General features: G+C 43.2%; 1 protein-coding gene across 5 annotated transcripts in view; it reads left to right on the top strand.

Annotated features, from left to right (window-relative positions):
- STON2 (stonin 2) overlaps window positions 1-16,797 on the top strand; it is a 140,827-nt gene that overhangs the window by 53,220 nt on the left and 70,810 nt on the right. For all 5 annotated transcript variants that reach the window (XM_072963541.1, XM_072963542.1, XM_072963539.1 and 2 more), the window contains one exon: window positions 1,180-1,377. In XM_072963541.1, coding sequence (XP_072819642.1) covers window positions 1,180-1,377 — 198 coding nt within the window. The remainder of the gene's footprint in view (window positions 1-1,179; window positions 1,378-16,797) is intronic.

Here is a 16,797-nt window from a genome sequence, read left to right as displayed (position 1 = left end):
GTCTTATAAATGCCTAAGAGAATACAGAATGAAAATTCTCTGTGGTTTCATATTTATACTGTGTCACAAACATTGCTATTTATTTTTTTCCCATCTTAAATCTCAATTTCTCTTCCTGTTTCTTAACTCAACACTATAATTTTGATTCTCTAGCCAGGAGACCTGACTCTGTCTATCTTTTTGGACAAGCTACTTAACCTCTTTGAGCCTGTTTCTTGCTGTATAAAATAAGACCACTGCCTAACTCAACATTGATGGGCAGTATGAGCTAACATTTGTAAAAGTTCATGTCAAAAGACATTTCATGGGCACTCAATAATTGCTAGTTTCTTTTTTATTCTTCCGTCCGTGTCCACACTCTTCTGAGCACTGGTTTTCAGTACTTGTCAGTAAATTTGCAGTAAGATTCTTATGTAACACCATGGGGAAACCATGTGGTAGGCAATTAACTAAAGACAAATTAGAAACATTAGAAGATTTGACTTCAAAAAAAAAAAAGAAGAAGAAGAAACTTTCCAAAGTGGTTTTTACTGAATTTGATGTTCAGGGTTAAGGAGATAAAGCCAAACCCCGTGCATTTTCCCCTTAAAGATATTTTTCATTGTGTTGCAGGTCAGCAGCCCCAGTGGATCTCAGTTTGTATTTGTAACAGTCTGCCGATTCTTATTACAGTCAAACTCAAAGCAAGCAGTGACGTATCACATCCATATGCGAATACGTTAATATTCACATATTTCTCCCTTAACTCAATCTAGCTCTAATTTTGCAGTGTAGATTGCTGAGTTTTCTTCAGATTGTTGGCGTGCCACTGAAAATGGAGGAAATGTAAGAGTAAAGATGAAACTGCAAGGCTCATGTAGTTTGGGTCTAAATGAAGTGAAACCAGGATTCAGAAATAAAAGCAGACCGTAAAACCACTCCTGTCCTTTAGTGAGCTTTTCTCTGATTGGAGGGTCATGTGACCTTAGTTAGTCCCTGTTTTGATGCTGACTCACAGTGGGGTCTCAGTCAATTAGTTTTCCCCGTCGATATCATGAGCGATACTGCCTACCCTTCCTTGCCTGGTATGGCTGTTGAGATTTCATAGGATCTGAACAACATCAAAGTCAGACAAGCACTAAATATTAACAAAGTACAACTATTTATATTGTATGCTTTTGGTTTTTGGTCTGTCCCCAGCCCTATCATTGACTGTGCCCTGCTGGACGTGCCCTTCCTTCGACTCCCTGGGGAGATGCCCTCTGCCCTCTGAGAGCAGCTGGACCACACATTCTGAAGATACCAGTAGCCCTAGTTTTGGCCCCTCGTACACAGACCTGCAGCTCATCAGTGCTGAGGAGCCGACGAGTGGCCCAGCTTCCAGGGCTGACTCGACTGGTAAGATACAGCCCTAAGCTGGAGGGCTCTGCAAATCACTTTTGGTGACCTGTTGCTACCTCTCAAATCTCTGCAGACTGCTTTGTTTGCAATGAGTTCAGGTGTATTCATCCAGTTAAAAAGGTAGAATCCTAAGTGGTTCAGAGTTGCATTGGGGGAAAGAAAACATGCATACAGACTGGCTGGTTGGTTGGCAGATTAATAATACTGGGAAATCATTTGACAGTATATCTTAAGGTGTTATTTTCTGACTGTTCAGTACAAGTACTGTTCCCTGGCAATTTATTTTCTCCTTGGATAACTGAACTATGTGTAATATGCACAAGGCTGAATCTTTCATTCCACCACCCACACATCTTCTCTGTTCAGCAAGAGGGGGATTAGATTTAAGCAGAGAAAAAGTAGATGTTATGTGAAGTGGAATGAGAATCAGGATGCAGCCACTGCGTCTAGAGTACAAATCATTTTGCAGTTATGTTTATTTGGTGGTGCATGAATTGAGCTATTCGCCAGTCTGTGGCATCCCATGTTCTCATTTGTTAAATTTCCAGTAGGTGGAGGATGGAATGCTGGCTGGCTCTGCAGGTGGAATATGGGCCTGTCAGCAAGCACTATATTGTGGGTTGGCTTTAGGTTGGCACTGGGAAGATGCTGCGTGTTCTTATGTTTTGGTTATTTGGCCCTAGGGATTGTTTTCCTTTGAAAGTGACAGAGTTCCTGATTGTTCCTCAGATTTTACCCAGCGTGTCCAACAATACTTGTTTTTCTGTCTCAAAGATGTTGTTTAGGAATTTGTCTCTGGATAATTTTTCAAATTTGGCTAACATTTGCCCTCATGCTGTGCACTTCTTGAGGAGGGGGTTCTACAAGTAGAAAGAGGAATCTCTCTTGCAGACTAAAGGGTTCAGGCAGGATTTGGCTTAATATTTGATAATATTGTAAGGAATCTTAGTTTATGACAGTCTCTCTGTCTCCACGAGCCACAGTTCTTTGTAGCATTTTGTTTTCACCGACACTCTCAATTCTGCTTGGTTGTCTGTGACTGATGATCTCAGTCAGTGGCTGATCTGTGCTCCCACAACCCGATCTCCGCCACTGGAAGCATTTTGTGGATGGGGAGGCACCGTCAGGAGCTGAGGCGGCGAGGAGGAGAGGCTGTGCCTACCTCCCCTTCGCCTCTCCTTTCTCCCAACCTCCCTGCCAACTCTTCCCATGGACGAGGCAGATGACGTGTTGGCTGAGAGCACACAGACACTGGAATCAGACTGCTTAGGTTCAGATCCTCCTTCTGCTATTTACCAGCTGTGTGACCTTGGGCAAGATTCTGAATATCTTTATAGCTCAATTTCCCCACCTGGAAAATGGCCATAATAATGGTACTTACCTCACCAAGTTATTACTCACTCCAAGGGAGACAGCTTACGGAGAGCAACATACATACACAACGCCTGACACAGAAAAAGTGATTGTCAGTGTGCACTTTCTTTCCTCTCCTGCCCCAGCGTCCTTAAGCTTTTAGAGACGCGGAGGTGGGCTCCTAACTGCAGGAAAAGTCAAGGTCTCTAGGCTCAGGCTGCTCTTCCAGTGGCCTCTCTACTTAGGTGAAAATTGCCTTAATTCCTAGAGGTTCAAATGATGAAAACCAGATTCCTAGCCTGAACTGGACATTATTAATCTGTCTCCAAACTTGTAATTATTTTTAGTATCTTCCTTTTTATTGAAAGCCTTCTCCCCCATTGCTTTGGTCAGGGTCCTGGCAGGTAGCAGATGGTACCTTCAAAAGGGCTTATCTGAAGAGAGTTTCATGAATGGGCTCTTGCAGAGGCAGCAGGAGCTAGAATCATGGAAGAGGGGCTGCCCCCCCCCCCCACCAGGCGCTATGGCTGTGATGGGACAGCACCACTGCCGGACACTTGGCAGAGGGGAGAGCGGGGAGTAAATACCCAGATCTTGTGCTGCTGCTGCTTTTCATCGATGCTGCTGGAAGCCAAAGGGCCCGGGGCCCTGGTGAGGCAGCCCACCGAGGTCAGCCCCCAGGACACAGAGCAGGTGGGGAAGGGTGCAGAGTGGCTTTGGGTGAGGGGAGGTGGTGGAGCAGATGGAGAAGAGCATACACACTTCCATTCCCAGCAAGAACTAAATGGCCTGTAGGCTGGGGTCACTCCAGAGACACAAATGCAACCTAGGACTGGAGGTTCTCTCCTTCAGCAGGAGGTGGTTTCTGTGGCTTTGTGGAGGCTAGAGGTCTGGCCTCCTTTGCAGAAGGAGTCGTATTCACAGCCCGGACTTCCTGAGCATATGCTTTATGCCAGGTGTGGATTGTCTCCGCCTTTACAAGGATCCAGCGGGCAGGCATCATGTTCCCTACCTAGTTGACCTGAGTCTGTGGGAAGTTAAGAAACTTACTGAAGAGAGTTCCACTAAGAAATGCATGAATCAGCATTTCAACTGATGTTCCAAAGCCTTTTCCAGTGGTTCCCAAACCTGGCAGTGCACCAGAGTCATTATGTTATCAGTCACCTTCTAGGCCTGCTGTACCAACAGGTATAGAGGAGATATATATATATATATATTCATTCATTCCAGCACTCAAGGAAAGAGCTTATGTTTCCTTAACAGACGTGAGTGCTTACAGAGAACTGCTGTGTGCCCACACTGTTGTGCTGCGTTAACAAGTTTCTGAACAGTGCATTTTGAAAAGAAATATCCTAGTTCTTTAGTAATCGGGCAAGGGATTGGCCCAGGTGCTGGCAGTGTGTCCATCTGCTCATGATGGAGTGGTTTTCCTTTGCATCTCACCTCCACCCACTCTCCAGGCCCAGAGGTGGCACTGGTGTGCCTCCAGGGCCCTGGAAGTAAGGTGAGTGGCTCAGAGAGCAGTTGCCCAGGCCGGGTGGACAGTGTCCGGATGCAGTCCCGGTGTTGGGAAGCCCCTGAGGCTCTTCCTGAACGTCTTGACCTGTGCCTCTGGGTGAATTTCTGGCTTGGAGAAGCCTTTAACTCATCCTGGGTCCCAGGATAGAAGAAGGACCAGGGAAAACCAGGTTTAAGAGAATGACCAAGTATTTCTAAGCCTGTGTACCTTACGCATCTTCCCCAGCAGTGGGGAATTTATAAATGCTTCAGTTGAGCTATTGAGAGCTTCAAAGACATCGATACACACTGGAAAGCCCCCCAGCTGGGTGGCTACCTGTCCTCCACCCGGCACCAGGCCTGTGGTAGGGGCCGACCTCTGGGAGAGCCCTACTTCAAGGCTCGATGGTTCACTTGGCGTAAACTGAATCCCTGCAAGACTGCAGGGCAGATTCCCATAAGTCTCTGTGTCTTCTGGGCACATCTCTCCCCAAAGTTTCCCTTCCTCATCTGTGAAATGAGGTTGGACGTCCCTGCCCAGGCCAGGCAATAGGGTGTGTGCAAAGGTGCTTCCTACAGTGCAAAGTGCTGTAGGAGTGAAAAAAAAAAAAAACTGAATTTAAGAGCTCTGTGCCTCATTTCCCTTTGATATAGGAAATAAGGATAATTACTGCCTACTCTTTTATTGCCCCAAAGACGATTGTAAACCACATGCCTGTGGATGAGATGGAGAAGGGCTTTGCGGTCCTCTGCCATGAGCCATGGTGAGTGCAGAGAGGTGCTGTGAAGGGTTCAGTATGATTGGTTCCTGTGCCGAGGGCTTGGGGATCCTTGGGAGGAGCTGCCTTGGGGAAACTTCTGTCGTTCATCTGCCCACCTCCCACCCCCATGCCTTATAGCTTTGTGGAGGGAAGGAGAGGGTGAAGAGAGGTTGCATATTTACAATAGCCAAGACATGGAAACAACCTAAATGTACATTGACAGGTGACTGGATAAAGAAGTTGTGGTATGTTTATACAGCTGTAAAAAAGAATAAAATGCCATTCGCACCAACATTGATGGACCTGGAGATTGTCATTCTAAGTGAAGTAAGCCAGAAAGAGAAAGAAAAATACCATATGAGATCACTCATATGTGGAATCTTAAAAAAAAAAAGACAAATGAACGTATTTACAAAATAGAAACAGATTCTCAGGCATAGAAAACAAACTTACGGTTACCAGGGGCAGAGCGGGTAGGAAGGGATAAATTGAAAGTTCAAGATTTGCAGATGCTAACTACTATATATAAAATAGGTAAACAACAAGTTCAACAAATTCATACTGTATTAGCACAGAGGACTATATTCAATATCCTGTAGTAAATTATGGTAAAAAGGAACATGAAAACTAATATATGTTCATGTATGATTGAAGCATTATGCTGTACACTAGAAATTGATGTAACATTGTAAGCTGACTATGCTTCAATAAAAATATATATATACAAAAAAAGAAAAAAAAAGAGCAGTTGCAGACTGCAGCCTCCCCCAGGAGCTCCCTCTCCCAGCCGGCCGGGCTTTTCCTGGCAGTGCACTGTGTGAGGATGTGGCCAGGGCCGCTGCTCCGTGATTCAGCTCCTGTGTGGAGCGGGACTCTGGTGGCCCAGTCCCGGCCTGTTTACCTTGGCTCTGTTGCTCTGTGCCAGGCCTCAGCCCGCCGTGCCTCCTCCCTGTCTTCTGTGGGAGGGGTTCTGCAGGGGTTTGGCAAACCCAATTCCCAGTGTAATTGTGGAGGGAAAGACTCTGTGATCAGCCTACACTTTCTTCTCATTTTCTCACCAAGGGGATAGTTAGGAGGAGGAAGGCAGACAAACCCCTCCACCTTGGTTAAATCACAGGGTGTGGGGCAGAGCTGGAGGGCGGTGTCGACGTTTGCCCTGGGGTTCAGCCTTCCAGTGCAAGTGGCAGGAGTGGGAATAGGCAAGATCCCTAACAACGCCCCTGTCTCCCCAGGGCCCCCATTCCCTATGTCATAGGCACACCCTGTCGTCTTCACCAGTCGGAGTAGCTCTGGAATGCCAGTACTTTGAAATGAGTTGATAAACCTTCCTTGGAAGTCCCTTGCAACCAGGCTTCCCTGGTTGGAGGAAACACAGAAATGTTTGCAGGAGCACAAGCTGTTGTTAGGCAGTGGCCTCCATTTTGGTTTTCTTTTACGCACAAGAAAGGTGTCGATTTAAGTGTGGGATTAGAATGCTCAGGCGTATATGCAAACTAGGGAACGTCGAGACTGAATGATGCTCATAGCAGGTGTTTAATAACTGTTGAGTGGATCCTGGAATGAAAGGAGTGGGCTTGTAGGTGGGGAGTCAGCTGCATCCCAGATGCTGATAACCGATTTGGGTTTGAGTCCAGCATTTCTCCCAGGTGTACGCCACGCCGCAGCCCGTGAAAACCAGGATTCCGGGGGGCCAGTGTGCTAGGGCATGCTGGGCCACCGTTGTTGGACATTCATAACTTGTATTAGAATATTAAAGATTTTGAAAAGTCCTAAAATTATGTGTATTTCTACAGATACATATAATTTATATCTATGTATGTGTGAATATACATATACATGTATATATTTATTTTTTTCTCTCTGTGATATATCATAACATTTTGTGTATATTTCCCTGTGCTATACAGTGTAATCTTTATGTATTCTATAATTTTGAAATCCCAGTCTATCCCTTCCCACCCTCTACCCCCCTGGTAACCACAAGTCTGTATTCTCTGTCCATGAGTCTATTTCTGTCCTGTATTTATGCTTTGTTTTTGTTTTTGTTTTTTAGATTCCACATATGAGCGATCTCATATGGTATTTTTCTTTCTCTTACTTCACTTAGATGACATTCTCTAGGAGCATCCATGTTGCTGCAAATGGCATTAACACGTATATATTTAGATACATATATAAGTAAATTTAATCTTTCACTAACCTATAGTGCCTACCTGGTCCCTGGTCAGGTCTCAAGGTACAGAAACCTAAACATACATATCTGAGATGGAAGTACGTGCTGTTGCAAAAGTGTTGGGGAGCCAGAGAAACCAGAAAGAACTGTTTTGACAAACTTTCTTGGATTTACTGTTATGCCTACTCTGTATGTCTCATGGTCCGCTATACATCTTGGCGTTTTTTGTTTTTGTTTTTTTTAAATTCTGGTTCAGCAGACTCAAGACTACATTTTGCCAAACATTCTTTGTATTTAAACTCTTATAGGCTTTAAAACAAACGTAGACCAGATGTTCTTGATTTATTTGCATTTCACTGATCACACTGGAATTTTGCCAGAGCAGTAGGAAATCCCCAGGGATGTGGGACTCTCTTTTTTTTTTTTTTTCTCTCAGAAACTGGTGTTTTTCATGAGTAGAAAGCTATGGACTCAAGCTCAATTGTAACAGGAACTTTGTAGATGCCCAGAAAGTTTCTGCTGTCAGTATTGGATAAAATGGTATGAAAGCATCACCGGGGCTGCGTGCCTCTCTACAAGATGTAACTCGTAGCTCTGTGGCCTGTTTTGCCATAATCCTGCTGCAGCTGGTAGAGCACTGGACCAGATTCAGGGGCCCAGATTCTCAGTAAACAGTAATTATCATCATGCACGATGGAGTTACAGGGCATTCTCGTTGGCACATTTGTGTTTTGTGATTTTTTTTTTCACCTTGAATATATTTTGCTTGGAAGACAAAGTAAGTTAACATATTTAAAAAAATTATTTTGCCTAGCTACAAATTTCAGTGATAATTCATATTCCTTCCAATAGTCCCCTCCCCAAAAGAGAAGAGGAGAAAATGTTTTTAGAGCAAATCACACCATTTTTCTCTTCATTCACAAATTTGGCCCCCATTAAGTTGCATATTTTGGGTTTAAATCAGCATTTAAAAACTCTGATGACTGCTTTCTCTGAAAGTGTCTCCAGAGAGGTTCAAAAGTTTCTCAGAAATGGAAGTTTATTGAGTAAAACTGGTATTTTACCTGTCATTGCAAATACAGAAAAGAGACATCGTGAATACAGAAAAGAGAAAATATATGATATCTGCCTGTGAAGAATGGATAATCTGCAAACAAATTTTTGCCATTAAAGGGATTTTTATATGTAACTTAAAAATAGTTTTTATTTATAGAACATCTACTATGTGTGGTAATGTGTTCCACACAAGCACACGCACATGCACATTTAATCGTCACAATCTTAGAAGGAGATATTACTATCCCATTTATGGATGTAGAGACATGACTAAAGAGATGAAATGATTTGACCAAAGCCACACAAATATAAAGGATGGTTGGGATTCAATCCAGGTCTGTTTCCTCAGTTTACCTGCCTGGTGCCTGGTAACGAGAGGCTGGTGTTTGTGAGCAGTGAGTTGTGGGAAGCAGTTACCGAGAGCCTTCTGGGTGCCCAGGGCTGCTTCCTCTTCACCCGGGAGCCGTGTCCAAGCCTCCTTTGTGAGCTTGTCTCATTGGATGGCAGTGACTTGTTCAAGAGTCCCCACCAGACTGAGGTCTTCTTGTAAGCAGGAACCACATCATTTTCCTTTTATATTCTCAGAATGCTGCCTGGCATGTTGAAATTACATGGTGGATCTTTGTGGAATAAATTATTCTGATACAGGGCTGGAAGGCCCTTGCTCTCAGTCCTGTTCTCCAATGATCTTGGCTTAAGTGTATTTGCTAATTGAAATGTAACTTCATGACAGGGAAGAATTAAGAGAATGAATAGGTGCAGCCAGTGTTGAAATAAATTTTTTCCCACATAGTCGCCTTTCATTTTGTTTTCCTGTTTATAGTTTACTATAAACTTTTAAATTTTCTTTAAAAAAATTGATGTATGTGGTGGACGTGTGTGGCTGCAGTGGGGGTGCTTTCTATGTATGGGTCTCTCAGAATCTCACTTATCCTGTATGTTCTTTGACCAAAGCACCCATATTTTCCTTTCTTATCTGTTTACCTCAGAGAATGCAAAGAAGGTGACTCGGGGGAAGCTTTTCTGTCCTACGGAAATGGGTTCTTGTGACTATTGGACCATCTGTGCAGAGCAGAATTGAGAAGGAGCAGCAGAGTCTAAGATGCTGTGTTCCAAACAGATCATCTAAATGATCTATCTTGGAACCACTTAATTAAAAAAAAAAATCCAGTGACCTCCAACCAGAGATTTTGCAAGTCCCTTTTAGAATTGCTAATGAACTAATCCTGAAGAGAAGGTGACAACTGTGGTGCCTTTTATTGATTACCGCCTGTGGTGTTTTTTTTAGTGTTAAGATCTTCCTTTTATAGATGGTAACACCAATGCCCAAGGCCACACGTTGGTTAAGTGACAGAATTAGGATTGACGTCCAGGCTCGGTGACACTGTGCAGCGCTACCCCTGCTGCAGCGGGGCTTTCTGGAAGGACGACTTCTCTGCACCCAGTCCTACAGGGCAGAGTTTGAGAGGCTTTGTTCTTTCAGTGCCAGACAGATGATCAGCACTAGGTATTTGGAACCACTTAGAAGCCAGAGGGCCCATGAACTTGGAGGATAGGTCCTTATTGTCTCTCACCCCTAGGGGAGGTTAGTGAAATGGGCATCTCCCTCAGCTGTGGGTGAGGTCACAAACCACAGTAGTATTAGCAGTACCTCCCGCTTAATCATCAACAGAAGTCACAGATGTTTCCATAGCACATTACGGTTCTGACAGAAAAATCTCAAAATATCATTTATCTCATTGCTACCTAGAAACTGTGGTAGTTATTGGCTGTGTTAATGGTTGTGTTAATGGTAGTCCTAATATACTGCAGTAATCCAGGCAACACACGCGTGGCCTGGACTATGTGACTGGACTCCGTTTGAGGAGACTGGACAGATTTGAAGGACATTTGGTATTTAGAATGGACAGAATCCAAATTATACCGTTTCTCCCATTGTGCCTTAACATGTTCCATCTCTATGCCTCTACTTTTGATTTTTACCCTGAATAACTTTCTCTCCCCATGACAAAGTCCTACTGACAGTTTCGATGAAACTCAATCGATGTTTTCTCACAAGGAAGTCCTTTCTTTGTGCCAAGTGTGGTCCTGAAGACCGGGCATTCAGAGTAAGCTGCCCTGCGCAGGTTCCCTGCTGACTTTTACTGCAGGTTTTACTGGAGGGGCCTCCACCCCCTGCTCTGCCGTTGGTAGGAGGGTTCTTTGTGTGGAAGTCATCTCTCTACCCAGCTCAGGTCCTCCAGGGCAAGAATGCTGTTTTCATATTTGGATTGTCCACACAGTCTGGACTCCAGCACAACGCCAGGAACTAAGGAGGTGTCCAAGGGATGTTTTTAGTTGTGTCTTCCCTTTTTCACCACGTTGCATCAACATTATGCCCCTGCCTCCTACCTCAGAAAAAGGTAAAAGCTTCCCTCAAAATACCTTGGTCCCAAGTACTCAAGTCTAGAAAAAGAGTTGAGAATAATAGAAATGAGTTCCTCTGGTCATAAGTTTGAATTATTTTACTGACGATTTTAAATGTAGGCAGCTTTTGGAATAGTCATGGAATTCACCTGTGAAGGATGGTATCATCCCCTTTAGGTAGCTTCCCAGGTGAATGATGTAATACCATTGATTTATTTTTAAAATTAAAAAAATTATACAATTTTTAAAGATTACTCTCCATTTACAGTCATTACAAAACATTGGCTGTCTTCCCCATTTTGTACAACGTATCCTTGATCCTATCTTATATCCAATAGTTTGTACCTCTCACCTCCTCACCCCCCATCCCATATTGCCCCTCCTCCCACAGTGGTAACCACTAGTTTGTTCTCTGTATCTGTGTGTCTTCTTCTTTTTGTTATGTTCACTAGTTTGTTGTATTTTTCAGAATCCACATGTAAGTGATATCATACAGTATTTATTTGTCTGTGTCTGACTTACTTCAGTTAGCATAATGCCCTCCAAGTCCATCCATATTGCTGCAAATGGCAACATTTCATTCTTTTTTATGATTGAATAGTATTCCATTATATACACACACCACATCTTCTTTATCCATTCATCTGTTGGTGGACACTTAGGTTGCTTCTATATCTTGGCAATTGTGAAAAATGCTGCTATGAACATTGGGGTGCATGTATCTTTTCACATTACTGTTTTTCGTTTTTTGGGATATTATACCCAGGAGTGGAATTGCTGGGTCACATGGTAGTTCTATTTTTAGCTTTTTGAGAAACCTCTGTGCTATTTTTCACAGTGGCTGCACCAATTTACATTCCCACCAACGGTGCACAAGGGTTCCCTTTTCTCTGTATCCTTGCCAACATTTGTTATTTGTGTTTTTTCTGATGATAGCCTTTCTGAGAGGTAATACCACTGATTCAAATAAGATTAGAAATTGCTCACTAAAACTTTTGTGCAAACCATGCAATGTCCAGCAAAGTCGAACTTCAAAGAGAGTTATGAGCTCTGTTTTTTCCAGGTAACGAGATGTTTGCTTGAACTCGATAAAATATCAGTGGGCATGAAAGGCTCTGACCACAGTGGCTGGCACATAGCGCCCTCTCAAGCGTGCATGGTCATTAGCCCTGAGCCTCTGGAGGTAGACATCTTAGTATTTGTTTCAGAATTATAGTGATTGGTTTGGATTCTTCACCTTTAAAGTTAGAAAAAAATTTAAAAGCTTATTTAGTAGACTTTCTCCCATTTTACGGGTGAAAAAACCAAAGTCTACAAATATCAGTAGCAGAGCCAGGCTTTGTAACTCCTTGTCCCTCACCCGTTCTGTGAATCATTAAAAACCCGAGAGACTGGCCAGGTATAATGGGTTATTTAAAAATTTTTTTTCTCGCTGAATGGTTCATCATTAACTCCCTCCCTCCCTCCCTTCCTTCCTCTTTTCCTTCCTTCTCTCTCTTTCTCCTGAATGAAACAGTGACCCCTCTTTCTTGAGGGTTCGGTTCACTCATGAGAAAGTTAAATGCAGTGGAACCAATGGAGATGAGAGCCCTCAGGTCCAAGAAAACATTTTTTCTCCCTTAATAGTAAGCTTGACACCTTAATGGGAAGTGGCCGTAGGAAGTCTCTTGACTGGCAAGCGAATATGTCCTGGTCCTGAAGACTGGGGGTGGGGGTGGGGGGCAAGGTCTGGTCTTTGTCGTTCTCTTTGCAGTGAGCTGCAAGCTGTCACCTAATTGAGATCTTCTTAGAGATCTGCTCTCACCCACCTGACTTTACCTCAGGGCCACCTCTTCCTTTCTGTTCTCAAATCTCTCAGAGCTTAGAAAAGCTCCTTGTTCATGTTATGTTAATATAGGCTTTCTTCAAAAATGGGAGTTAATTTTTCACATTCTTTTCAAGAGAGAGAATGAGTTCACAATTTATCTTGGGTCAAGTGAGGAAACAGATCGTACTGCTATAACAGGGCAGCTGTCTTTGGTAGAATTCACATCTGCCACGAGCCTCAAGAACAAATTCACGTCACCACCTAGTGATGCATCTGGAAACACAGCGGAGTGCTGTACCCAGGGTTACAGACATGAGCAAGATGTCAGCCCTTCCCGGTGGCAGCACCAAGGGTGCTCGTTGGCTATTTTTCTCTGAAATAGACAAGTGCCTTTTCTTTAGTCATGTGTGGGATGCTACGTGTATTAGTCCGCTAGGGCTGCTGTGAGAAAGTACCACAAACTGAGCGGCTTAAATGACAGAAATTTATTTCCTCATGACTCTGGAGGCTAGAAGTCCAGGATAAAGGTATTAGCAGAGTTGGTTTCTTCTCAAGCCTCTCTCCTGTTTCTCTGCATGATTGTCCCTCTGAGTGTGTCTGTGTCCTGATCTCTTCTTATAAAGATGATCTTACTTGATTGGGGCCCACCCTAATGACCTCAGTTTAATTTGACTACCTCTGTAAAGGCCTGACTCCAAATTCAGTCACATACTGAGGTACTAAGGATTAGGACTTCAAAGTACGAATTTGGGGAATATACAATGCAGCCTACGACACCATGCAAACAACTTGGAAGTCCCCTCCCTTCCCTGCCCAAGATAGGCAGATTGATGTTACATACCTGTCCTATGTGGTCTTTCTGGAGTCAACACGAGCAGTGACACTTGCTGTGTAAACTGGACTTTGGATCTGACACTCCATAGAAAGCCTACTTCCCACAGTTAAACTAAGGAAAATTATGCTTAATGAACCCCTCACTCAGCCTTTTCACCTGCTTGTCCATAGAATGACTTGCTCATTCACGAAGGGGCTGGTTTATCCTGTTGGACTCATTGGCTTACATGCCGGTGCAAAAGTAAACACGATAGTTCATAAAAGAAGAAATGCAAAGACTTAATATGGAAAGATGATAATCCCCATAGTCAGTTGTCCATATAAACAATGATGTCTGTCAGCTTGGTAAAGTTTAAGTGATTGAAAGTAGCCAGTGTTGGGAGTAGAGTTGGGAATTTGCATGCAAGGATTGCAGAAAGACCTTTCTGGAGGGCATTCTAGCTATTGGTGTCAGTTTAAACGCCACTCTTTAACAATTAGTTTATCTCAAGGAAATAATTAGACATGTGCCTGTGTGTGCAATGCAGCACTGTTTACATTAGCAAAAGCACACAAAACAAAACCTGTATGTCAAATAAAATGGAATGCTTTGCAGCCATGGAAAGTGTCCCAATTATATTGTTAATTGAAAAAGGTAGGTTACAGAGTAGAATGTATCATCATCTTGCTATATTGGCCTATATATAATTTTTCTATATTAGTGTGTTTGATGGGAGATGTTCCAGACTGGTTATCTTGGGGTGGAAGCCTTTCTTTCCTTACTACATTCATTTTTATAGGATCTGAATTATAATGATCACAGATCACTTTAAATATCAGAAAAAATAAGCCAAGCGCAAAATAATTTCCACTTAGAAAATTAAAGATGTTACTGAAGCATTTAAATTTTTCTTTTATGATAGATGTGTTTTGGGGGGTTAAGTGCTCTCCTGTTTGCTTTGAGAGGGGCAGATATTTCAAATATGTACTTGTGTTTGACTTTTCACGGGCATAATGCTAGCTGCTTATTCTTTGCAGGAAGTCGATACAGTGTAATGGAAAGCCGTAATCTTCCGAGGGTGACAGATCAGAGCCGCACACCGGCTGTGCTGCTCCCCTGCTCTGTGACATTTGGCAGATTATTTAACGTCAGTGACCTTTGGTTTCCTCAGCTGTAGAATGGAAATAATGATAATGGTTTGAGCTTGCAGGTTGATCCTGAGGGTTAAATGAGACCTGGTACATAAAGTTTCTGGATTAAAATAAGGAGTAGTCATTATGATGAGAGCAACATAATGCAGTTTCCAGAATTCTTCATGTTTTAGAGCTAGGACTTAGTCTATGGGTGGAAAATTTCTTTAAGTTGTGGAAAAACAGCTAAATGGAACTCAAAAGAAGTTCCATTCTATGTCCTTGGCTAGCTTTGGTAAACCGCTTTTACAGAAAGGCAATTTCTTTTATTCTTTCTGTTCTCACTGACTGAAAGGTGTGCTTTATGAAACCACTTGTGTCTGTGGCATTTTTCTGCAGAATTAGAATCAGGAAGAAAAGCTTTCCCGAGAAGAGGTCGGAGAGAAGCCGCTGGGGTGAGAGGGAGGGCTGGATGGGGGTCAGGAGCAAATGCCAGGTTTACTTTCATGAGGTGCCTCCCCCCTCCTCCTCTTCTGGATTGGTTTGTTTGTACAAATTGGTTGCCTCAAGCAACACATTATTCGTTTGAGCCAGAATGTATCCCGGGAGACTTAACTGCTTTCCCTTTGCCAAGTAATTGTCCTTTTCCCAAAGAGGACGCCGGGAGTGTGGGGCATTTTCCATTTTGGCATATTTCTCTCCAGTCCCCCCACCTCCCCCTTACACTGTCTGCTGTCTGCAAAGCACTATGAATTTAGAAAGCAACCAGTTGTGAGCTATTAATCTTTATTTCCACTCCTGGGTTTTTGTCCTCCTTCCTTAAATTTGCACTACTAATACTTAAGGAAAGAAGATGATACAGGCATACCTCGGATATTTTAGATTTGGTTCCAGATCACTAAAATAAAGTGAATATTGTGATAAAGCAAATTGCACAAATTTTCTGGCTTCCCAGTATATGTAGTCTATACTGTAGTCTGTTATATGTGCAGTAGCATTATGTCTAAAAAACAAGATACATGCCTTTATTAAAAATACTTTATTGCTATATAAAATAAACAACAAGAACCTACTATGTAGCACTGGGGACTATGTTCAATATCTTGTAATAACCCATAATAGAGAAGAAACTGAAAAAGAATATGTATACACATATATGCATAAAAAACTGAATCACTTTGCTGTACCTCTGAAACTAACACAACATTGTTAATCAGCTATACTTCAATTAAAAAAAAAACTTTATTACTAAAAAATGCAAACCATCATCTGAGCCTTCAGTGAATTATCATCTTTTTCTGGTAGAGGGTCTTGCCTCGGTGTTGACTGATCAGGATGGTGGTTGCTAAAGGTTAGGGTGGCTGTGGCAATTTCTTAAAATAAGACAACAATGAAGTTTGCTACATCAATTGAGCCTTCCCTTCATGAGCCATTTATCTATAGCATGCAATACTGTTGGACAGCGTTTTACCCACGGTAGAACTTCTTTCAGAATTGGAGTCGGTCTTCTCAAACCCAGCTGCTGCTTTACCAACCAAATTTGTGTCGTTTTCTAAATCCTTTGTTGTCATTTCAACAGTCTTCACAGCACCTTCACCAAGAATAGTTTCCTTCTTAAGAATCCACTTTCTTCGCTCATCTGTAAGCAGCAGCTCCTCATCCGCTCAAGTTCTATCATGAGACTGCAGGATTTCAGTCACATCCTCAGTCTCCACTTCGAATTCTAGTTCTTTTGCTTTTTCCACCACCTGTGCAATTACAACAGTAACATCAACAATCACTGATCTCAGATCACCAGGACAAATATAATGATGAAAAAACTGGAAGTGTTGCAAGAATTACCAAGACGTGACACAGAGACACGAAGTGAGCAAATGCTGCTGGGAAAATGGCACTGATAGATTTGCTAGATGCAGGGTCACCACAAACCTTCAGTTTGTTAAAAGAAAAAAATAAATATATACTTGTGCAGTGCAGTAGAGTGAAAGGCAGCAAAGCCAGGTAGGCCTGTGTTACTGGTCAGAGCGTTCCCTGCCCCTGCACAGGACGCAGGCGGCCCTTGCAGCAGGATGATATTCCTTCCCTATTCATGTCAGGCTTGACCGTGTGATTTGCTTTTTGGCCAGTGAGATGCAGGTGGAAGTGACATGTCCAGCATAGATTTCTGCCCTCAGACCCTGGCTTGGACCTCGTTTTGGCTCAACTCTGGCTTCTCTTGTCTCCACACCCCACCTTCTAGACCACAGTCCACGTACCCAGGACTCCTGAATCCCTTGTCTAGACGGCCTTGGGCCTGCTCCCTGGCCTCTCCCTGGATCTGTGCACCCAGATGTGGCCCATGCTGTGGGTGTGTGCAGCCCATGCTGCAGGGGCTGGGAAGACAGTGCAGGCTGGAGCAGGGTTGGGGAGGGGAGTGAGTA

This window comes from Vicugna pacos, chromosome 6 (assembly GCF_048564905.1).
Source record: "Vicugna pacos chromosome 6, VicPac4, whole genome shotgun sequence".
Lineage (NCBI taxonomy): Eukaryota > Metazoa > Chordata > Mammalia > Artiodactyla > Camelidae > Vicugna > Vicugna pacos.
The sequence above is the reverse complement of the archived record's forward strand: the minus strand, read 5'-3'. Positions and strand labels throughout refer to the sequence as shown.